The 23,291-nt window shown below is 43.0% G+C and overlaps 1 protein-coding gene across 1 annotated transcript in view; it reads left to right on the top strand.

Annotated features, from left to right (window-relative positions):
- Nucleotides 1-23,291, top strand: part of CPS1 (carbamoyl-phosphate synthase 1) — a 97,802-nt gene that overhangs the window by 53,181 nt on the left and 21,330 nt on the right. The window contains exons 22-28 of the mRNA XM_072341850.1: nucleotides 3,143-3,261; nucleotides 11,804-11,945; nucleotides 13,443-13,508; nucleotides 14,032-14,095; nucleotides 16,503-16,684; nucleotides 21,853-22,047; nucleotides 22,416-22,483. Of these exons, the coding sequence (XP_072197951.1) occupies nucleotides 3,143-3,261; nucleotides 11,804-11,945; nucleotides 13,443-13,508; nucleotides 14,032-14,095; nucleotides 16,503-16,684; nucleotides 21,853-22,047; nucleotides 22,416-22,483 (836 nt within the window). The remainder of the gene's footprint in view (nucleotides 1-3,142; nucleotides 3,262-11,803; nucleotides 11,946-13,442; nucleotides 13,509-14,031; nucleotides 14,096-16,502; nucleotides 16,685-21,852; nucleotides 22,048-22,415; nucleotides 22,484-23,291) is intronic.

Raw genomic sequence — 23,291 nt, 5'->3', positions numbered from 1 at the left:
TGAGAGTGCTGTATTTCTGAAGTTGTTGTACTGGTAAGGGCTTGAAACTTGAAAAGCAGTTAAGTGACTATGCTAAATATAGCCATCAGGAATCCCTTGTTCTTGGAAACATGCTCAACTTCTCCTAGTGTTCTTAAACTTGTTTCCTGTCACGTTAGGCGAGTAGCAGCACCTTTTGAGGTCTGTGGGTAAGTGTATAGAATCGTAGAATCACCAAGGCTGGCAAAGACCTAAAAGATCATCCAGTCCCACCGTATGTTAATGCAAGGGAGCTAGGGTACCAAATTATTTCTGCCTTCAGTTTCCTGGTGTTCACTCATGTATCTCATGGTTAGTTACTTGACCAAATAGCTGTAATTTCAAGTATCGGCTTTTTTGCAGCTAACTTTTCCATCTGTCCACGTCCTCTCTGAAGAGAATCATAGAATTGCAGAATGGTTTGGGTTGAAAGGAACCTTAAAGCCTATCCGGTTCCAGTCTCTGCCCGCAGCAGGGACACCTCCCACCAGCTCAGTCTGCCCAGGCTCCCATCCAACCTTGCCTTTGTTTGGTGGAGTCTTTTAAGCCCCTTTTACTTGTGTAGATAGCTCATTAGTCCCTCTGAGTAAGGGGAGCTGGAGTTGTGCTGTATTTGTACAGAGGTTTTCACATAACTGTTTCTATTATAAATGACCTTAATGAAAAGCACAAGATGTTCTGTTTGTGTCCAGCTGTTGACTCTTGTTTTTCAAGCTGGCGAAATATGTGTCTTCATAAGTGTAGAACATCCTTCTGCAGCTGTGCTTGGTCTGTATTACAGCTTTCTCTTGCAACTGAGGACCAATCTATTCTCATCTCTCTGAGTTGCTTAGGGAGCCTTTATAAAGGTTAATCTCAGCCCCATGCTAACACGGGATTTAGGGAGGTAAAGGTGAGTTTGGGCCACAGTTAACACTCTGGGTGCTCCCAGTTGGTGGCATTTTCACTAGGAACCATCGAACAAAGGCACAGGATAAAAAATGTTAATCCCTCTGTATGAAGAGCTGCCTCTGTCTCACGCTGTGCACTTGTTCTTCCCTGTTAATAACTGAGGCAAGCAATATCGGTGAGAGGTACCTCTAGCAGCTGGGGCAGCAGGTCCCACCTTGCTGACATTTAAAAGCTGAGAGTTAGTCCCCATTAGGTATCAGCTTTGAATCAGGATGGAGCTTCTTCGCACGGCTTTTCCTCCCTACAGGCCCCACTCCTCATCTCTGGAAGGCTCCTTAAGTTTTTTCTTTCTTCTTTGTCTGTTTGAATGATTTAAACATAAACTGTTCAGGTGAAAAGGAAGCTCAGTTGACATTCAAAGCGATTGCTGTTGTAATAGGAATCCTTGTTGCAAAGTATATTGTTATTTTATTTTATTTTATTTTTTTAAATGGCAGCAGGAAAGAGGTTGAAACAGATGAGGGTTTTTCTTTGGGCAGAGTGTGGCAAGGGTATAACTGCACTTGATGAGCAGGAAGAGCTATTCAGGTTGTATTGGGCCTTCTGTAGATTCTCTTAGGAATTGTATACCAGGGGATTTATATGGTGGGTGCAGTCTGTACCATTTCACACTGGGGTCCTGATCTCCATGTTATCCACACCAACAGACATGTCAGCTTGCCTTGCACTCCTGTCCGCAGCCAGCTACATACTTCGTTTGGGAGCAGGGGTGAGATGGCAGGAACAATGCTGGCCCTAGAGACAGCACAGGTGGCTAAGCCAGCCCCTTGTGCTTGCCTGGAGACAGGACGCTCATGAAAGTGAGCAGGGCTCTAAAGTCAAGTAGCCCTGCTGAAAGGCTCTGTCATTTTTTAGCTCCCTCTGTACTCTGCCATGTAGGTATGAATAGAGCAAGCACTCTGAGTGCTGTCCGCAACCACCAATCAAACCCTACAGGGATTTTATGCTTGGAAACTTGATTTACCCTTGTGGCACAGTAGTTTGGGAGTAAAAGCTGTCTGCAAATGTGGTCTTGTCTCCCTCTCCAGATTTATTCCATGGGGACGGAGGTAGTTTATTTTCTCTTTCTATGGTCTGACAAGGCATTTGTTTTCTCCAGGTTCCCATGGAAGACTTTTTTAAATGGTGTCCTAAGTAGATTAAGTGTATGTGGTCATGTTAACTTTGAGCTTATGTGGCTCAGTGCCCTTGGCCTGATAACTCAAAGAAAAAAGCGTCACTGTGCAGTGTGCTAAGCTCATCCCCAGATGAATGCTGGAGTTTTCAGTGGCACTGCTCTGGCTTTGTTCCAGGGATGTTGTCCTGTGAGAAAACAATTAAGCTTGGTAACAAATTAATGAGTTTGATTACTTCAGCTCAGCAAAGATAGTATGCTGCTATTATCATTATAGTTGATTATAGTTGTTTTATCAGGAGAGTTGTAACTGCATGCTGCTGGTGAGACCCAGGAAGTATCAACAATGGAAGATACAACTATCATACTGGGGGGCTCTCTTCAAGATCTTCCTTAATACTGCAGTGTCCTGTCAAACAATCTTTTCTACAGTGACTCTGTGGGGAGCCTTTTAGCTCCGTGGCATAAATAGTTTGAAGTATATAAACAAACAACAAAAAAATCTCACAAAAACAAAACCAAAGAAGCCACGGCCCAGAAAGGATAGTGATTATGTAGCTGCAAATTGTCACCTAGTTCTGGATTCTCCTTTACTTAGGCACTCAAGGCCATATGTTTTGATTCAAGTATTATTTTTAATGGGTAAATTGAAATTGATGCTCCAAAGCAGTGAGATGAGAATTTGGACCTTCTTGTTTAGCATTAGCACCTACAAGTTCACAGTGGGACAGAGACTGAAGTGATTTGATTGCAAAGGGGTACAGACGTGCACTTGGTAGCCACCAGGCTGTTGGTTGAAGTTTGGCTGCTGGCTTTGTAAAAGCAAATTCTCTCTTTTGTTCAGGCGGAATCCAGTTCTTACTGCCCAAGCGTGTGTGGAAGTGACTGGTCCTTCCCTGTGTTCTGCTTGGGCTCAGTTTGGGCTGTGGTGGCAGACCTTTGATTTGGCTTGCCTTTTCTGCTGCTGGCGTCTTTGTGTTATGTAGTTGCTGTTACTCTTTGCTCTATTTACAGAGCATATATTCAAGCATCTGATTGGTGCTTTCCTCTTTTTGGCAGGCCTTGGAAAACGGAGTCCCTGTGGATGTCATTCACAATCTCACAGCCATCGACAAATGGTTCCTGTGTAAGATGCTCAGCATTGTGAACATGGAGAAAATCCTGAAGGAAGCGAAGCAGTAAGACAAACCAACAGTCTTGAGCTTGGGCACATTGGTGTGTCTGGGGAACCTTCTGCTGGGAAAACTGTGGTACCTGATGCTGAAAGGTTCATTTTGGTACTAAGTGTAGGTGATGCTGCCTTAAACCCCAGTTCACTGCCTCACCCAGATGGAGTAGATGTCTGAGCACACTCTTTCAGGATGAGCAAGTTCATTAAGCACTCAGGCTTTCTTGCTGCTTGTAGGCATTTTGACAGTGCTAGTTTATTTTGGAAAATCCTTACTGTCTCACTGATGCTAGGACTGGAAATGTGGAGATGGCCTGCAGTAATAATGCTAGGTTGCACTCACATACCTAGGATAGGTTTGCCCTCAGATTTGAGAGTAGTCCTGACTTACTACACCTGAGAATCAAATACAGTGCTTTTTATTTTTCCTGGAAAATCGATTTTTAAGCTTTTCTGCCTTTCTGTGATCATGTGCTATGTGTTGCCTTTGTAGTGCACTTTCAAACACCTATAATACCAGACATATTTAAATATAAATCTTCTTTCCTAAAGAAAAATGACCATATAAAACTAAGTTGGAAAGATAGCGGTAAATTAAAGTGCCTGGCTGTATTTCAGTTCCAGCCTCTTGCTGACTTGAGCTTTCCTTCCGTGGTTTATGAGGTTGGGAGCACCTTCTTACTGAATTATAGGCTATGTGTTGGCTTTTTCGTTTTGAATACTTGCTGTGCTAACCACATTTCACCACATGATGGCACTGGGAGCGCACCGAAGCCAGTAGATAACCGAGTTCACCTGCTAGGATTTTGTTTCTTTGACCAGCTGTGCAGTTTTAATTGAGCAGCTATTGGTCTCCTTTGCCCCCCGGAACAAGCTGAATCTGGAGCTAAACAAAAATAAATGTAGAGGGAGATGTCGAAGAGAAGTAGTAGCTTGATTACTTACAGAAGTCTATTGTTTGGCTGCACAAACATTTGCCCTCTAACATCTGTGTCATGTCGTATTTGTCTTGAGTGCCTTAAAATATATAAGCGCAACTCCCAAGGAAGAAGATGAAAAAAGCCCAGAATTAGATTGGTTTTCCTGCTGTTGGAGTGCCACGCTCTGGAACGTGCGCTTAGGATCCCAGAGGTCAATCGAAGCCTCAGCTGCTATAAATGCACCATTCCTCCACAGATACTAATTACTCTGTACCGTCCTTTATCACTAGGGCTACTTTTCCTTTCCCTGCTATGGGAGGATGGCAATAATACTACCAGGAGGCAGTACCATCTCATACCGATTTCATCCTTCTGGTCACTTAAGTAACTACAGCAGGCCTGCTAGAGCAAGCCCTTTGGCAATGTCAAACCTTGTGTTTGTATCACTAACCAGTGTTGCATCTGTTGTAAGGAAATTGATGCAACGCAGCTGGGATTGCTGATGTTAATTAATTTAGTTTCATTTACTGATCAGCGCAGTTTTTTCACTCTGCTATTCTTACTCCAACACTCTCAAGGAAACCAGCTTACCTCATAAACTACATCGAAAGGAGGAGGTAGACTGTCCAGCTGCATTATGTGGAAGGCAAAGAACAGGGAAAAAGCAGTTATGACCTGATCTAAGGGGCTAGTCCAGTGAGCCACATCAGGAAACACATCTCTGCAGTAGCCCTGGGAAAGCTAATTGAGTGATGCAAATGAGACTTGGTGTGCATGTGCTCTTCCTGCAACCAGCTGTTTCTAGTCCCTAGCATGCCTGGCATTGAGTTTTACCTGTGCTGTGGGATTATTCCCAATTGAAAAGAATGGGCCGTGACACAATCATGGCTTGAAATCTTTGTTACTGCAATGTAGTTACTGCAAGCAAAAGTGTTTGTTGTGTTCCTGATTACAAGCTCTCTTTTTTGCTGTGTCCATTTCTTCCTTTTTTTATTATTATTGTTTTTAATGTCTTCTGAGTGGTTCTGGAGTGATTTACAGTGAAGCAATGGATGTGCCAAGAATCTTAATTTGGGCCCAGCAGAGCTGTTGTAGAAACAGGTAACAAGGAGATGGTCTCTGCCCAGAGGAAGGTCAGAGCTAGAAGTAGTGGATGCGTCAGGCAGGTGGGGAAGGGGGTTCAGAGGCAGAATGACAACTGTGAGCAGTTCATCAAGCAGTGTTCAGGTCACACTGCAAGGGCTGTATGGGGTGATTCAAAGGGAGAACAAGGCCTCACTGATTTATGCAGAGAAAGTGTTTGCTTGTGCAAAATATTATGTAGGGAAACGTGATGGGGGAGACAAATCTTTCTATGTTATCAGCGTTTGTTGTACAAGGCCAATCATTTGCAGAGACAGCTGAGAACAGGAAAAGCACCCATTGCTTCATTTACGTTTATCCCAGCAAACTTGTTTCCAAAAGGGTTGGACCTGGTGCCTGTGAGCCTATGCGGTCATGCTGCAACAATATTTCTATTCAGCTCTGCCTCTGGGTCCTCGAAGATGGAGAAAGGGTTGATTCAGGTGATGTGATTTGGCTGCATGATAGCAAATGACCTGAGTTGAATTGGGAAAAGAAAGCCATTTTGAGGGTACCTGCAAGAATATCCAGTAAAATCACTCACATCAAATATATAACCTTGCTGTTTCTCCTGTGACCAACTTATTTCTCATTTAAAGTTTGAACTTCCAGTGTTGCTTTTTTTTATCTGTTACATTGATACTTTCAGTAAGGTAATCTTAACCACAGCCTTCTCCACTGTTCATATACATATGTAAGTGGAAAGAGAAAGCAGCATCCCATGCTGTTGGTCCATGAACAGTGGTGGATAGAGCAGTAGTTGCACTGTTGTTGGAATTGAGCTCCTGGGATTTAGCCATGCCTGTCCCATGAGAGAGAATGGAAGGGCAGGGCTTTGGAGCAACCCTGCTGGCTTTTTGTCATACAGACAGCTTGTGAAGGTGGAAGAAATTTGAACTGCTTGCATCTAGCTGACCTTGATAAGGCCTGGGTAATAAATGCAGTCCAGAATAAGTCAGATTTGCAGTGGAGTCAAGTGCTGTATTGTATGGGAAGTTGGTAATCACAGCCTGAACCTCTGATTAATCAGCTGTGGGAGCACAGGTGAGAGTAATTTAGCTGTTCTCCTGGATGGGGTGGAGCTTGACTCCATTCCCTGTAGACCTCATTTAAGTGCTGACCACCACTAAGGCAGCATCTCTTGGAGACTGCTCCTCAGTGGAGATTACCTCAACGTTTCCTGGTGAAGGCTTCCATATTGGTGAGTTTTTCTTTATAAATAACCTTTTGAATATTGGTTACCATTTTTGTATCATTCCACCTTAGCACGTTCATCCACATGATCTCAACTGAAGTGCTAACTTGGAAGTAACAACTGGAGCATGTTTGTTTCAGGATGCTTTGATGGCATGAGTAAAGGCAGGTAAAGCATCTTTGGGGATCAGTATCTGTCTGTTGACTATCTGCAGTGAGGATTTTTTTGCGTGTGGCCATTATTATTATTTTTATTTGTTCCTAACTTTGTGCTCCTTAAGAACTGTGGCTGTGCACAAGAAGTGCCCAGATGAGAGCCTATCCTGGCACTGTGGGATATAAAAACATTTGCTGGCTTCTGGTTTGCCTGAAAGGAATAGAGTCAATCCTGAGTGTTGTGGTTGCTTCTAAAGAAGATAGGCTGATAGATGGGAAAGCAGAGTGAAATGTGAGGGTGGAGACCCTTTTAAGCCCAGTATGCATAGCCAGGTTGCATGGCAGAAGTTGTTTGTTGTGAATTCTTTTTAGAAGCTCATGCCCTTGGCTCTGTGAAAGGTGTGCATGGTGAGCCACTTACTGGAAGCGTGACTTGAGTTCAAAATATCAACATGGTGGAGTAGCCATGGGTTTTGGAATTAAAGCCTGACTCCAGCAGGTGACCTGGGAAACAAAGTAGGAGGAAAGATCAGACAGGCCATCGATAACATCAGTTCTTCCACAGTGCGAGTTGCACACCTGCTCTTCTCAAAAACAGTTTTTCCTGCTGGCTTGTGTGTTTTGGGACAGGTCAGAGAGCACAGGTGAGATCTTGTGTGGATTTAATGTGGAGCTGGTTTGGTGACTGTAAAGGAGGCTGCTCTGATTTATACTGTTTGAGGACCTGTCAGTGACATATTTGTTGTACGTGAGTTTAACTAACTGGGAAGATTACTTTTGTCTTCTGAGTGAACTGGAGGGCAGAGTAGGCTCAGGAACACATTAGGAATTAACTACATGAGTAGAATATGGTGTAAGCAGTTATTCCATGCGGTTGTTTGTGCTTTGTGAAGGTCTAGCATAACATACTTCCTATTTGCAGCTGTGTTTTCTTTTAAAGCACCTGTACATTTGTGAAGACTCAGTATGCATTTTTCTCTTTGACACACCATAGCCAGGCATTGCTCTTTAAAAGCCATTGGGGAACCTCTTCTAGTGATGTATGCATTAGCTCTGGGGAATCTGCATCCGGGCATACCAGGAAAGCCCTCAAAGCTCTCTTTTTAGCTGTAGTGGAAAACAGGCTTTGAGGAAGCCTGACCCACATGACCCATTCCTTGGCTGTTTGAGCTGCTGTTTTGGCACATCACTCAGTTGTAGATGTGAATCATTCACATCTTGGGGCACAATGTGAGGCTCATGTTACTTAAATAAAGGTCTCCACAATAAGATTGATTAGCCTGGGGATCAGAACAGTGTAGATGCATGGTTCTGTAGTGGTGGTTGTTCAATGAGCGAGGCTTGTTGCTTTACAGTTCCTGCATCCTTGAGCTCTTCTTTGAGCTCTCAGGTTTCCTAGGAGGTGAAGGAGGGTCACAGTCTTTCTCCTCACGAAGAGAAGAAGAGAGAGGATTACTACACTGATCTCATTATTTTAATTGTAGCACGTTCAAAATGTTGTAAAACATCAGGAGCGAGCAAAGGATGCCACTGGGAGCCTTGTAGTGGACAGGGAAAGGGAGGGAAGGTGGAAAAATATCTGGCTATAATGCAACCTGACATCAAGGAGGCTTTTAAAACCTTCTCTGTCTGTGATGCCCCTGTGAAAGTGAGAGATTGCTCAGGACGTAAGGATTCTAGCTGCAGTGCTTTTTGCTTTTGGTCCTCTCTGCTTGCAGGAGCCAAACTGTTGAGCAGGCTGCAGAATTAGGAGGAGCTACATTTGAGACTGGCAAAGTGAGGTGGAGTGTGCTCGTTTGTGCAGATCCTCCCTGCGTGCCCAGACCACATAAAGCAGGACAAGAAAAAGAGCATTTTGCATATGGAGCTGGAGCTTTCCACTGACATGTTTATTTAGCAATACTCCTAAAGCAGTGGATCATGTGAAAGCAGTCAAGCAGAAGAGAGGGCTGTGCTGGAGCAAGCCACCTGTCCTGGTAATTGCAGCACTACCAGCATCCTTCCAGTCAGTTAATAGATTTCCCCAGGTCTTCTGTGCCAGATGAAAATTTCTGCATTACAGGGAATTTATTCTGTTTCCTCTTATCGTTTATCACTGAAGAAGAAGCAGGAGTATGGAGTTCATAAGATGACAGGGTAGAATTTTAAGCAAAGAGCAACAACAAATCAACTGGAACCTGAAAAGGAAGTACAAGCAAAGGTTGTATTGTGTATAAGCTGCAAAATGTGCAGGAGACTTAGCTTTGCAAGGAGGGAACAGCCGCTGATTGATTGTGGCAGTGTAGAGGAAGTCTGGTTTTGAAGGTCTCAAACTTCTGACTGTCATTTTGTGAAGGTGATCGTTAGGAAAAGAAGTCATTTAAAGGCCACTTAATCTCCCCCTATTTTAGAATGGATTATAAACTAGCAAGGAGCATTCAGTCTTCAGAACACTCATGGTCTGTATCAAGTGATGTCCCAGGGGAAGGTGGAGGGCATTATGTTGGACTGGGCATGTGTTTGGCAATAGTCAGAACTGAGTGTTTTGATGGTTGTTATTTTTCTCATTGTAGTGTTGGGTTAATGATGAGCTCTTAGAAGGGTCATTTGCACTCAAGTGTTCAAAGGGATGAGCATGAGTCTGCCCTTACTGCCTTCAGTGTCTCTAGCAAGTGTAATGGGTTGTCTGGGAACAGAGGCTGTGGGAAGAGAATTAGGTCAATGCTGGATTTAAAAAACATCCCCCTTAACCTCTGTGTGTCTCTGTCTTGCTATCTGCAATATAAACATCACGCTGCCTACTGTCTGCATGTTTCTTAATATGCTTCAGGTGAAAGTTGGGATATAAATCTGAGAAGTCATTAACAGTAAACAGAAATCTCAGGGCAGATTCTGCTTTCAAGGCCTTGGAAAGCAGCACTGTTGAGTGTTCGATTTGCACTGATTTTCTTTAGCTATCCAATGGCAAAATTCTTATATCCACATGGCAGGGTTGCCAGTTCTCATCTCTCCTGCCTCATGATGAACCAGGTGCCTTTTCTCCATATTAAGCTCCATGGCATTGGAAATGAGGAAACCCTTCCTGTCCAGATACTTCTTGTGTGAAGGTTCCCAGCATATCTTTTCTATTAACCACAGTCAAAACCATGCCTCTTATCTTTGTTGTGCACTGGGAGTAGCAGGGGAAAAACTCTTTTATTTCCCTTTTAGGCACTCAGCTTTACTCTTGTGTACTGGTTATCTCCCTTGTGAAACTGGTTACCTATTTGCATGGCCAAGATAGGGTATCTTGGTAATGATCTCAGGTGATTTAAACTGCTAGCCTAAGACAAAGGGGATCATATTGCAAAATTACAGCTGCTTCTGTTCTGTCCACCCTGCTGGCGGGGGTGACGATGAATGATTTTGTTATAATGAGAGCTGAAAAAAAGTGAATTGAAATAAGCTGCAAATGAAGGCCATTTTCTTTTTCTGTCGGTAATCAGATAACAGCCAACAATGTGTGCTTCTGAGACAGTGAAAGCAAGGGAGCAAACATACATGGGAACAGGCTCATTTTCTTGGGGTCATCAGGTGTTCTCACTTTTACCTTGGGATTGCTGAACTTAGGAGAAGAATCTGGTATGGCTGTGTCCTTCCTAATAGCTGGTGATAGCTAGCGTCAGTTTTGCCAGGGAGCTGGCAGATTTTGCTTGCTTGTTTCCTCTTGTATAACACTCATCTGTGCCTTCAGTTCTGACATATGCACTTAATACAAGAAGTTCTATCTCTGAGCTGAAATTGGAAGGTAGAAAGGGCTCTGCAGAAGCAGAGGAGCTTTTGCAGTGAAGGAGTTAGTGCATGGAAGCTGTACGTTTTAATCAAGCTGCTGAGTTGCTGGAAAGTGGATTTTATTTTGGGAAGCCCTTCCAAAACCCAGGAAACTCAACCCCAATTAGGCAGGACCATTTCCTTATGATTAGAAGAGAGCAGGGTCTGTTGGAGTAAGGAAAACAATGTGTTGAAGCTGTAGAGAAGACAAGGGTGCAGATGATCTTCCTGTCTGGAGTCATCTGTGCACAGAGCAGGCTGATAGTTACCATGTGGTTGCTAGGCTGGGATCTGGTGCTGAGGATGGATAGCAGTTACAGGGATTGCTTCCTTTCTGCGAGTTCTCCCCGACCTGGTTGACAATCTTGTAGGTGTATGGAGTATCCTGTTCTCACACTGCAGAGGAAGGAGGGAGGATACCGGAGAAGTCATAGAGGAAAGCCCACCTATCCAGGGGTTTGAACCCTAAAGTTTCTTGTCTGCAGTGCTGCTCTCAGAATCAGCTGGTTTGGCACTTCTGTGACTCACCTGTTTTGCAGCTAGCCTGACTTCACTGAGGGCAGTGGAGCTGCTCCACGAGCTGAAGTGGAAAATCCAATCCAATGGTTGTCTTTCATGCTTCAGCTTCCTGACACATTCCAATAAAGTGGCCTTATCCTCTCCTCCCACTCAAATAACATAACGCTATTTATTTAAAAATGCCATCAAGCAAAGGACATAATTCAAAAGCTCTGATTTAGGAAAATTGCTTGTTTGTTAATCATTTCCTTTTTCCCGATTCAGAGCTTGCTTGCTCATAAAATATTGATTTATTGGGCAGGCAAGGATGCTCTTGGCAGTGAAGATGAAGAGCAGAAGTGCTGATAAAAATACGTAGGCTTTTTTATGTTTCTGCAAAAGCTGGGCTTAGAAAAGGTAGCTTAGAAACAGGCAGGAACTATCAGGGGTATAGGTGGAGTCAAAACAAAGTGAAACTGAAGCACTGTAAGAGAGAAAAAAGTGTGTGATGGAGAGTATAAAGAGAGAATGGAGAAGGTGAAAAACTCAAAATGGGCAAGAAACCATGAGCTGCAGTGACGAGTGGGGGAAAGCAATGTATCTGAAATAACTAGCAAAAACTAGGACTCCTTAGAAGCAGAAACAAGAGAGGAAGGACTTACAGAAAGCAAATCTTTTATGCAAAGAATTGCATGGTTTCGCTGGGTCATCTTCTTCTTCTTCTTTTTTTTTTTTTTTTTGGCTTTTTTGTGCATACTTCCATAGCAACTGCACCTCAGTGCACTTTAGAAGGCACAAGTAGTCACGTGTCATCTAAATATTGCTGTAAAGCTTCATGCAGCTCTTTTCTTCTGTTTGTTCCTTTAATGCCAGTGAAGAAATTCCAGAAGAGACGCTGAGGAAGGCCAAACAGATTGGCTTCTCAGACAGACAGATTGGGAAATGCCTGGGACTGACTGAAGTCCAGTGCCGCCAGCTGAGACTGAGGAAGAACGTAGTGCCTTGGGTGAAAAAGGTACCATGAGAAACATGACTGGTTGGGGAGGGAGATTCTGAGGGGGCGATGAGCAGGAGGGCTCTGTGTCCTTAACAATTGAGGTAAACAAAGTGAAAACCGTGGCTCTGTTGTCATTAGTGGGAGTTTTGGCACTATAGAAATGAACAAACTTTGCCTGTCTAGCTGTTACCTCTGTACTGCAAGGCTCACTGCAATATCGTGCATTTGTAGGTTGAATATCCCCAAGGAGGTGCTGACTTTTTCATTTTCTTTATGGCTGAGGTGGGAATGTTGCTACCTGGCTATAGAAAATGGCTGTGAAGACCGATTCTTGCCCACCATGGGGTCACCATGAAAAATGCCTTATGTCTTTTGTGCCACTAGTAACTTTTTACAGGGTGATACTTTATTTGAAGTGCCCTGTTGCTATGGGTTCATTTACTATTCATTGTGATAGCACAGAGTGTAATGAGCTCATCTAGTATTCATGGCAGTGTCAGAAGTGCTTTGCTAGGTGTTCTGTTGCTGCATTTAAGGTATGTCGGTATTAAACTGCCACCAGCTGGGTTGGTTTTTTTTTGTCCTTAATAGGGGGGAGAAAAACCAACAGAGCCAATCTAAGCTACTCAGTGTTTCTGAAAAAGCCCATCTGTATCCTCAGGCCCAATTCCAGATGCCAAATCTCCTTCTGTTACCCAGCTGCTCTTTTCCTTCTGTGTCCTCACCTGGCCTACAGGAACATGTCTGCTCTTGCACTACATTCTTTCTTGCACATGACATTGCTGTGCTGGATTGATTTCTGTGCCAAGGTACCTTTAATAAGGTCGTTTGCCTGATGCAAGATTTGTGGCATCAAAGCATATGTTTCTTCGTGAGCCATGAAGTACAAGTTGCAGTAATAGCAACAGTAATGAGCAGCAGACACTTACATAGTGCTAATGACTTAAGGTCACATCCTTCATTATTCACAAGCATTTGGACTGTCAGTGGGGATTCATGAAAATACTTGAAGATTGGGAACATATTTAAGTGGTAACATGTAAAAATTCTTGCCAGGACTGCTTTAGTACTGTTCACTGTTTGGAATTCCATGTTAGAAATGTTTCAGCTGTTCATTCAGGGAACTTCAGTAGTAGTGGGTGGCATAGATGGACTAGTTACTGTGCACGTAACCTGTAGTAATTGGTTTACACTAGAGAATGAAGAAGGTGGAGGCAAGAAGTGCTGGCTGGGAAAATCTCTTGGGCTGGGAAGCTGTTCTACTGAGTAGATGTGGATCTGCAGCTTAGAAAGAGTTGGTAGAGAGGAGTGCATCCAGCTAGCTAAACTGTAAGCTGAGCATCTGCCTCCTTGTCAGCATATCACAGTTCTGATCAAGTCCCTCTGAGGAAAGGTATGGCAGAAAAAAGTAATAGGACAGAAATAAGAAAAGGAAAGTGGGGGGGAAAAAGGGAACTGTGTGAGAAAAATCTTGCACTGGCAAAGACATAGTTTGTGCTCTCCTTTTCCATACAGATTGACACACTGGCAGCAGAATACCCAGCAGTAACTAATTACCTCTATGTTACGTACAACGGCCAGGTAGGTGCAACTCATTGCTGTCTAGTTTGATCTGTTTCCCATTTGCTGCAGTATTTCTGGAGAACTTGCTTTCTGTAGCAATTCTTTTGGATGGTGATGCATACAATTCCCTTTGATCAAGCCCAGTGATCCAGTGCATTTGGTGTTAATGCCCCTATGTTGTTAGGATCTTGTCTCCTATCACCTGTACAGATAACTTCTGTGCAGAGGTCAGGTGCTAGGAATACAGAACTCACGTCTCACTTGTCTCATCCTAGCATCTGTTATTGTGGAAGCTCATAGCTCCTCAACTGCTCAGATAGCCAGGTTAGGGGTGTCGGGTCTCCTTTGGTTTGAGTGCAGCAGCACAAGTTCTGATGGAGTTGTTCTTCTTGAACACTGCAGTAAATGACATCAGACTTGTGCCCTGAAGGATCAGGCTGTTGGATGTGGATGGAACACCTGAAATTGTTTGTTCTGAGAAGCACGGAGTTAGGTGCTGCTGGAGTATGGGCCCTAATGACTTCTTTTCCTCCCTTCTCAGGAGCACGATGTAAAATTTGATGACTGTGGAGTGATGGTGTTGGGCTGTGGACCATATCACATAGGTAAATCTTTCTCACAACTCTGTTTTCCTTGTACCCTTGAGCTTTCTTTGGATATTCCTGTGGTTCATTTGTTCCTCTTCCGATGTGGTGGCAAAACCCTCTAGAGCACAGTGCACAGGACATCAATTCCTAGCACAAAGTTTGCCTTTTATTCTTGCTTGGAGACTTTATTTCACGCCCTGAAAAAAACAGAATTTTTATTCCTTTTCGCTTGAAACTCAAAAGCACATCGCTAAGTTGTCATTTCCACCAAGTTTTAGGGATTTTTTTTAAAGAAATCTTTTTCAGGTCTTTAAGTCTTGAGAATCTAGTCTGGAAGATCACTGTTGCCACAGGTAGCTTTGATATGTTTGCTTTCAGCTCTTATGTGCTTTGTTACATATTTTGAGTTTGAATACTATAACATAGGTGACTGTGATAACATTTGGGTATCTTCATCTACTTTATCTACAATTGTCTGTATACATTTTTTGACACACTCAGCCTCTCAGGCAGCAAAAGAGTTTTCTTATGGCTGCAAACATGGCGTAGACAGTGTGTGCTGAATTCTTTATGACAGCTTTCACTTTGAGTGGATCCTTCTTGCAATTATTGACAAGAAACAAATAGCTTGTTCCTCAGAAATATTTTTGCTCTGCGCATCACAAGTAGCAGTGACAGTTTTTGAAAGCTGGAAATTAAACTGCATCCATTTGTTTTGCTTGGATGGGTGGATCACGCAGTACCCTTCTGGTGATGTTGGTGGGATGTGTCTAAAATTTACGTAGGTGTGTGGGTCTGGTATTGGTTCTATCTGATCTTTAGCTTGGATTAGACCAGGACGATCTTTGAAAGAGGTTTCAACTAAAGGAAGTCTGCTAATAGAAGAAACCACTTCTTGCACCTCTAGTTGCGCTACCCAAGTTGATGTGTTTTATTTTATTTTTTCATTATCCACTGAAGTCAAGTAAGTGGCGTGCTTTTCCCAGTTTGCTGTCTTGACTCTTCCTGCTGTCTGGATTTGACCCTTTCTTGATGTATTGTATTATACCTCCGTGTGTTTGGCTGTGATCCCAGGTAGTGCCTAAAGCAGTCTGCTGGGGATTGCGGTTGACCGTCATGTCCTATAGTTGAGGTTTCTTCTTTGTGTAAGAATACTGGAGTAGCTGAGGTGGAATAAAGAGTTGAATGAGCATCTGGTGACCCTTTTGGGAAACATGCTGTTCCAAATTTGATTTCCCTGTTTTTTTTTCTGTGAAATTTTAGCTGCGGCCACCACATACTTTGAGATTGCTGCTTGACAGAAGCAGGGAAATAAACTATATGCTTGTTGATAAGTGACCTGTGCCAGCCATCTGTTTGTTACTGGGTGTTGTGGAGGCAGCAATTAAGTGCAGCCTGAATCTCCAGTGTATCTTGTCACACAATTATATATAAAAAATGATGATCTGGTTAATGATCATGTAATGACTGTGAACACATCACAGTATCACAATGAGGCCAAGGTTTTCTTGCAGACCACAAGCATAACTGTTTAGCATTGTTGTTTAGTATGCATCATTCTCTGTCTGTTACCCCTCTTAGAGGTTTGAGCACAGAAATGTGTAGGATGGTGGCTGTTACCTCCAGTTTGGATTCTGGAACTGCCCAAGTCCTGCAGCATTGCCAAAAGTTGCAGTTCCCCTGGTGTGTAGAGAAAGGAGTCACTGGGCACTCTGAAAATTCCTTCCTTGCATCTTTCCTTTAGGGGTGGCCAGTGCTTATTCAGTGTTCACAGCAGTTGGGATGTGCCTGCCCCAGAGTGATACCACAAGCACTGCAGCCTTTACAGTGATGTAAAGGGTTCACAAAGGGGCTCTGAAAGTGTTTATCAGTCTGCCTTAACTACAGCCAGCGAGTAGAAAGGTCAGAACCACTAACTAGACTAACCGTACTCTCCTTTTCTGAGAGGTAAAAGCCAAAAGAGCAAAACCAAAAGGAAAAACCCACAACAAAACACCTAATTCACTCTTCTGTTTTTCAAACAGTCTCTGTACAATTGCTTCATGTTTCCTTGAGTAAACTGCACTGTTTCATAATGTGCACTCCTTTTGTCACCTCTAAGCTTTTTCTTCTTCAGTTCCTCCCAAAATGGGCTGGCTGAGAGGCAGCAGCAGCTGGATGAGCAGCAAGGACAGGCAAAACTTGTTGCACGAGGATGACAGACATACTGGGGGCCTTTCTTTCCTCAGCAGCTGAGCCAACTTCACCCGTGCTTCTAGGAAGACCATGTTCATGGATGATTAGTTTCCATGGGGGGGCGATTAGATTTCATGCTCTGAGCTGACAGGAGGCAATGCTGGCTCTTTTCTTTTTTTCAGCACGAATGTTTGTTTGTTTTCTTCCCTGCATCCATCCTTTCCTTGCCTGCTTTTCTGTCTCCTGGCAGGCAGCAGTGTGGAGTTTGATTGGTGTGCTGTCTCCAGTATCCGCACGCTGCGTCAGCTTGGCAACAAAACAGTCGTGGTGAATTGCAACCCGGAGACTGTGAGCACAGATTTTGATGAGTGTGACAGACTGTACTTTGAGGAGATGTCACTGGAAAGGATTCTGGACATCTACCAATACGAGGTAAAAAAAAAAAAAAAAAAAAAGAAAGAAAAAAAAAAAAGAATTAAAAAAAATTAAGGAAAAGCAGAAGCAGCAACAAAAAGCCACAAAGCAGCCCAAACTTGTCAAAATTCATGTCACTAGCTTGCTCTTGTGAAGCAGCTGGGGGTAGGGGAGAGAGCTTGCTAGCTAAGGCTGTTTGGTTTGGATCCCCGTGTTGCATTTTACACCTCGTTGATGTTCCTAGCAGACTGCTCAATAATGAATGCCAAATAAATATTAATTTATTTTGCAGGATGCCATATTGTGCAATATTTACAAGCAGATTTAATTTGCTGTGCAGTCATTTATCGCACAAATTGTTCTGCCCTTGTGGTGCTGAGCTTTAGCACTTAAGTGTATCCTTGACTTTAAGCACAAGTACTCTCCCTGAAGCAAGCAGAACAACTTAACTGTGTGACACTGAGGTGCTCAGAAGCTTGTGGTTCCAGGCTTTAAAGTAGAATGGCAGCGTGGTAAGCATTGTGCAAAGTGCAGGTAGGTCAGGAAGGGGCATTTGTATCCCCATCAAGCTGAAGGATATTCTGGCACCTGATCCGTGTTGCCCTTGTCTGCTGGCAGCTTTCGAGTGTTCAGGACTGGTGACAGTAAGACAGATAGGAGTCCCAGGGAGATGTGGTGATAAGAGGATATGTGGTGAAAACAGTTGGTCCTGCTATGGGGAATGTTCATTTCTAACTGGTAATATACTTAGTTTTTATGACTGAGATTTTCAGAGGTACATACAGAAACTTCTGTCTCCCTTGAAATTTCAGTGTAAGTTGGCTGTGTAACTTAATGAAGGAACTGTGAGGAGCCCAGGTCACATTATGACTTTTCTTGGCTCTTTTTTTGCCATTGCTTGACGATCTGAGCTCAGCTCCTTTGTGAATGGAAGATAGTTTCTAAAATGTTTTTATAGCCTGGCTACAATTCGGTTATTCCCAAATATGGAACCAAGCAAAAGCGTATCAGATTTCATTTTCTAAACACATTTTAAGCCATTCACAAATTATTTTTAAGTCCGTTTTTAACTTGCATCTTTGTACATAGCTGTTTTTTCCATGTTCTTTTACTTCTTTACTTTTTCACTAAAAGAGGGATGGTTATTGGTAGGTGTTGATTTAGGGCAGTTTAAAAGACTCTGGTGGCTCACTGGAGTCTTAAAGGCTGATTATTTTGGAACGCTTAAGGATTGACCGGGAAGCTCAGCTCTATAAATGTTGAACACTTACTTGTTTAATGAAAACTCAACTTCTGAACTTGGTGTGTGGAAGGAATTGGTGTGACAGCTTGTCAGAGAAATAACATCCATGACACACAGCATCTAATTACTTCAGGATCAGGGAGGAGGTGGGATAGCTGATGAGGGAACATATTCTCATTCGAACATATAGTACTAGTAATTAGCAAGGTCTGTAAGGAAAAATATGAGAAAAGAATGGTACATACGTTATTTGCATTGTACTGCTTGTCACAGCAGGGGTTGGTGAGTTTGAGATCACAGCACTCAGTCTATTGGCTGACCTTGCTTATGCTGGGAGGTGTTGTGGATCTCATCATCAAATAGCAGCACTCTGTGGTACCTGGAGCCGAAGGTGTTTGTTTTGAAGATGTTAAACCCATTAGGGTCTGATCCTAGTAAAGGTGGTGCTTCTGGTCTTTTGGTGTGCAATGAACAGTGTTAGTGATGTAGATACTGTGAAACATCCTGGAGCATTGACAAACTGTAGGTAAAACCATCAGCAAACAATGGATAAAGCCATTAGCCACCAGCAAAGATGATTCCTTTGTCCCCTAAGTGCTAGGGTTAGCACCAAGCCTTGGGCAACTATCGTCCATTGAGGAGTGGGCTGACCAACGAGATAGATGGGGGTCCCCAACCTTCCTCCCAGTATTGCTCACAGCTTGGCACAGGGCTGTTCTGGTGATGTACTCAGCTGGCTGTCTCCCTCTCTAGTCAACATCCCCAGCTGCTCTGACAAACCGGAGACAGCTCTTCAGAGTAGAGCTGTGCTTTGGAGGGAAGTTTAATTTACTATGAAAGTGCAAAATTAGGTAGTAGTCTGGGAGGACAATAATTTAAAAAATAAATAAATAAAAATCCTTCCCTCAGATTTATTGGCTTTTTGTTTCCGGAGAAGATGTTCCCTTTTTATTTTAATATTCTCTCTGCTTGAGGGCCTCTTCTGGTTCTTTTTCAGTTTCCAGGATCGTTCTGAAACAATTCATAAAACTAAAGGAGGCTCTTAGGTACAATTTTAATGGTCTAATTTGTTTTCAAACTCAGGGAAAAAGAAAACCCAACTCTATTACTAATGGCATAAAAGCAAGGTAGTAATAAAAAGAGTGATTTTTATTGTAAAGGGGAAAATAATTCTCTCTAGGCTTCTTCCACTAGAGTATGTACAGAGTATATTTTAAGGCTGCACACTGGCAAGGATATTACTCATCTTCTTTATAATTAAAATACGGCTGATGACAAACTGATACACAGCAAAGTCTGTTTCTCTGTGCCCGTGTTTCTCAGCAGTGCGGTCCCGTACCTTAGCGGGGCAGTGGGCTGCTCTTAAGTTGAGAGCATTTTTGGGAAATAACAGCAGAGTTTTAAAGGGGGAAGTAAGCAGCGGCTGGGCCTGAATTTATGTTTCTTTTTGAGTAAAAATGAGCGTGTGATTCTTAGCTTTCTGCTCGAGTAAGCTGCCTCCTCTGTCACCCTGGAGTCCCCGATGCCATCCCAACTTTGCAGTAGAGGCAGTATTTTGATTTTAGAGGCTCAGTGACTTGAACTGCTTTAAAGGAGGAAACGAGCAGCAGCTGAGGAGATGCCATTTGCTGGGACATTTGTGGTTGAAATATGTTAAGGATAGATTACTATGTTGTTGACCTTGGCATCAAAGCTAGGCTGACTTTTTATCAAACAAGAACTGTTCTGAGCTGCAAGAAGGGTTTGCTTATTCACTGCCTGGTTCTCATCAATGAGGGATGATAGAGAGTCCAGGGAACAGAGATAAGGATTGTGATTTGGTTGGGTCTGGAAGCTTGAGGGCTTTCAGAGACCCAGTAAGGAACAGATTTTCCTTCAGAGTTGGAGATGATGAGCTCTGATGTTAGGAGATGGCCCCAAGTGGGCACAAACCAGCCTCTGTCTTGGCTCCACCCTGTGTTGAGTCTTTTTCACTCTTCCATCCTAAGCTCTTTCAGATGGCTTCTGTTGGCCAGCAGCTGTATGCCATGCATAAAGATTAGGAAAAAACATTGTCTCTAGCACCGTATATTGGTATATTGTCACATAAGGCAAATGAGTAATCTTGCAGACCTTGGGATAACAAGTGCTTCTTAAATGCCAAGCTTTTTGAGTGGATCTTTATTACCGTAGGAAATTATCCTCATCAAAGTTGAGCAGGGTTTATTTATCATCTGTTTTTTCCTGAGTCACTTCTGGACCATTCTGCTCACAGCTTATGGATCTTCCATTCTAAATCTTTTAAATCCCTCATTAAGAAGTTCCTCTTCTAGGAAGGCCAGTTGGGATAACTTTCTGCAGGAGAAACACCCTTGTTCATTAAAAGAACATTGATACTCTAAAAGATAGAGCCAAACCATGGATCGCTGTGCACTGGATGTTGATTTATGTTTCTCATTTGCTAGAGGTGGGTAAAACTGTATAACATGCGTGATTCAAAAGTGCTCACTGCTATGGCTGTGCCGTGGGCCTGATTCTCCTCTGGGACAAGTTTCACTGGCTTTAATTTAGAATTAAAGAAACCATTATTTAATTACCCTTAATTATTAAAGAATTTGAATGTAATTCACTTCACTATAATTGTTTCAGGCACTTGAAAGCCTGTTATTTTTACTAGTGAAAATTTCCCTACCAAGCTATATTGTACTTGAAAGTCTTCAGTAGTCTATTTAATAAAGTACAACAAAAGCCATATTTGCACCTGAAGAAGGATGCGTGTTTGCAAGGAAGCTCAGCTATCTCATTATTTGCCATTTCTTATTTTCTGTGGTAAAATGTTGTGGTTGCCTGGGCACAAACAAAAGATGTGCCATTGGGAACAGAGGACACTGTGCCACCTGTCCTACCTCATCTACTTCTGGATTGTGTAAGGTATTGAAGAATCTGCATAGAAATCAGCATGTTTGAGAGTCTGGCATAAATACTTGTGCTACCAGAAAGGAAGAGCTAGTTTAGAATACTGAGGATGAATTAAAATAAAGGGTGACTTATATCTAAAGTAATTCTCCCCCACAGGCTGCCTGATGGAATGGGCTGGGATGAACAACACGCTGCTTGGCTATGTATGAGGCAGCAAGGGGTCAGCAGTGAGAGCTCCCTAAGGCTTGCTTGTTAAGGCTAGGAAAGGATGTTGGCTTAGCAAATAAAAGTGCTGGCATAGGAGGAAAGAAACAACAACAAGAAAGCCTTCTAGTTGTTTTCAGTTGCCCCTCTGTTGGGTGTTACTGCCTTTTGTGTTTGTGTGGATGTCTGCTACTCTGGCAGTCCCTGGCCTTAGGGCTGTTTTCTTGGAAGAGCAGGGCTCTGAAAGAAGGAAGACCTAAAACAGCTTGTTTGTGCTGCTATGTCTGATGGTCACAGTAGGGCAGTGCAGAAGTGATGGTCCCCATGTCCACGTGTGAGGAGGAAGGGAGAGAGACATGATCCCTCTGAGTGGTGTTCTGAGTTGTGTTGCAGGGCATGATGTTTTTGTAGCACAGCTCCCTTCCCGTGCAGATTGAAGGAGCATGTGTCAGCCTGGTGCTTATCCTCACTGGGAAAGCAGTAGCCCCTTAATAGGACATGGAAACAAAGTAGTAGTCTGTGGTTCTGGCAGAATTAGTAAAATCTTGGCTTGGTATCAAAAATACGAGAACACTGCAGACTCCTGGGTTTCCTGGGGAATTCTATATCAAGTTACTGCTGTCTGTTGATGACATCAAGGAGGACAGTGTTGTTTTTTTTTTTCCAAGAGGCTACATTCTGAATCACACTTTATAACCTGGGTACCTCTGCATCATAAAAGTTATGATCTGCTCATAGCAATCTAAAAATGATATCATCTATATGTTGAGTCCTTAGTTTGAGCAGTTTTTAATATTAAGCTAACGTGGATGCAACTGTGCTGTTTTCCCTCTGCCAACAGGGATGTAGTGGCTGCATTATTTCTGTTGGTGGGCAGATTCCCAATAACTTGGCAGTGCCACTACACCAGAGTGGAGTGAAGATCCTTGGCACGCATCCTTTGCAGATCGACCGGGCAGAAGATCGCTCCATTTTCTCAGCTGTTCTGGATGAGCTGCACGTGGCTCAAGCTCCCTGGAAGGCAGTCAGCACTCTGGTAAGTGCACTTGGGAAACAAAAACATCACAGGGCGTTATGAACATCTGCTCATGGGGACCAACTTACTGATACATTTCAAGATTCTGAAGACGTTTGACTGTTTTAATTTACTTTTCTTACTACTCATGTTGAAGAACTTCTAAGACCTGTCAGTGCCTCTGCTTTTCCTGATGAAGCTCTATGGGAAGGTCTGAGCATTAAAGCTCTGGAACAGAGAAGTCATGTACTCTGTTCAGTACACCTGTAGCACTCTACTGTTGTTTGTTTTTCTGTTTTGTTTTTAAGTATAAATGCTGTTAGAATGGAAATGTTGGTATGACTAAAGTATGTCCTTGTTCACAGCATGTTTTCCTTCCCTGTCTTTAGAGAGATGCAGTTGAATTTGCAGGCGCTGTGAGTTACCCATGTTTGCTGAGGCCTTCCTATGTCCTAAGGTAAGGCTCACCAGGGTGGGGAGCAGGAGCTCAGAAAGCCTTCTTGAGACAAGGGAGACAGTCATTTTAGGGCCACAAGGAGAACACATTGTTAGGTGCGTGCAGCTTAAAACTGCCAGTTTTAACAGGTGGGACAACTGCTCAATACCTACAAAGGAATCCAATGGATTCCCTACATCTCTCAGGCATAGATCAGAGGTAGAATGTAATCGTAAGAATGTCTGTTCAGCTAAACTGCCTTTTTCGTGTCTCAAGGCCAAAAACCTCAAGCCATCTGGGATATTTTGTCAGGTTCCTGAAACTACTGCTTATACAATTAAGCCACAAGATTGTTTGCCACCAGGAAAATCAGAAGGCAACATGCTGAGGCCATTTATTGAGGTTGGCATCTGTTACCAGAAGATGACAGCACATTTTTTGAATTTAGCTTCTTATTTGCCATACTTCTCTGCTTTTGGGCATGTTTTATGTCCCTACGCTGCGGCAGCTGTTTGTCTTTAAATAGACATTGTACAGAACTGCACATTTCCGACAGCTAGACTTTTTGAAGAAGTTTCATCAGTGCTCACGCAGGTTTTGAATGATCGCTCTGCTCTGTGAGGAGTTTCTTCAGAGCTGACTAGGCACAAAGAGGCAGTTTGCTGGGCACAATTTACAAGTGCAAATAAATTGGAGACAGAATCCTTTTCACATGAAAAGGAACATATCAAAGTGAAAATAATGCAAAATAAAAAGATAAAGAGAACATTTCATGTATGTTCAACCTCAAGAAAATATCCTTCAGTAAAGAGTGTTGATTGCGATTTTT

Source organism: Excalfactoria chinensis, chromosome 7 (assembly GCF_039878825.1).
Source record: "Excalfactoria chinensis isolate bCotChi1 chromosome 7, bCotChi1.hap2, whole genome shotgun sequence".
Taxonomy (NCBI): Eukaryota; Metazoa; Chordata; class Aves; order Galliformes; family Phasianidae; genus Excalfactoria; species Excalfactoria chinensis.
Note: the sequence above shows the minus strand (reverse complement) of the source record. Positions and strands in the feature narration are given on the sequence as shown.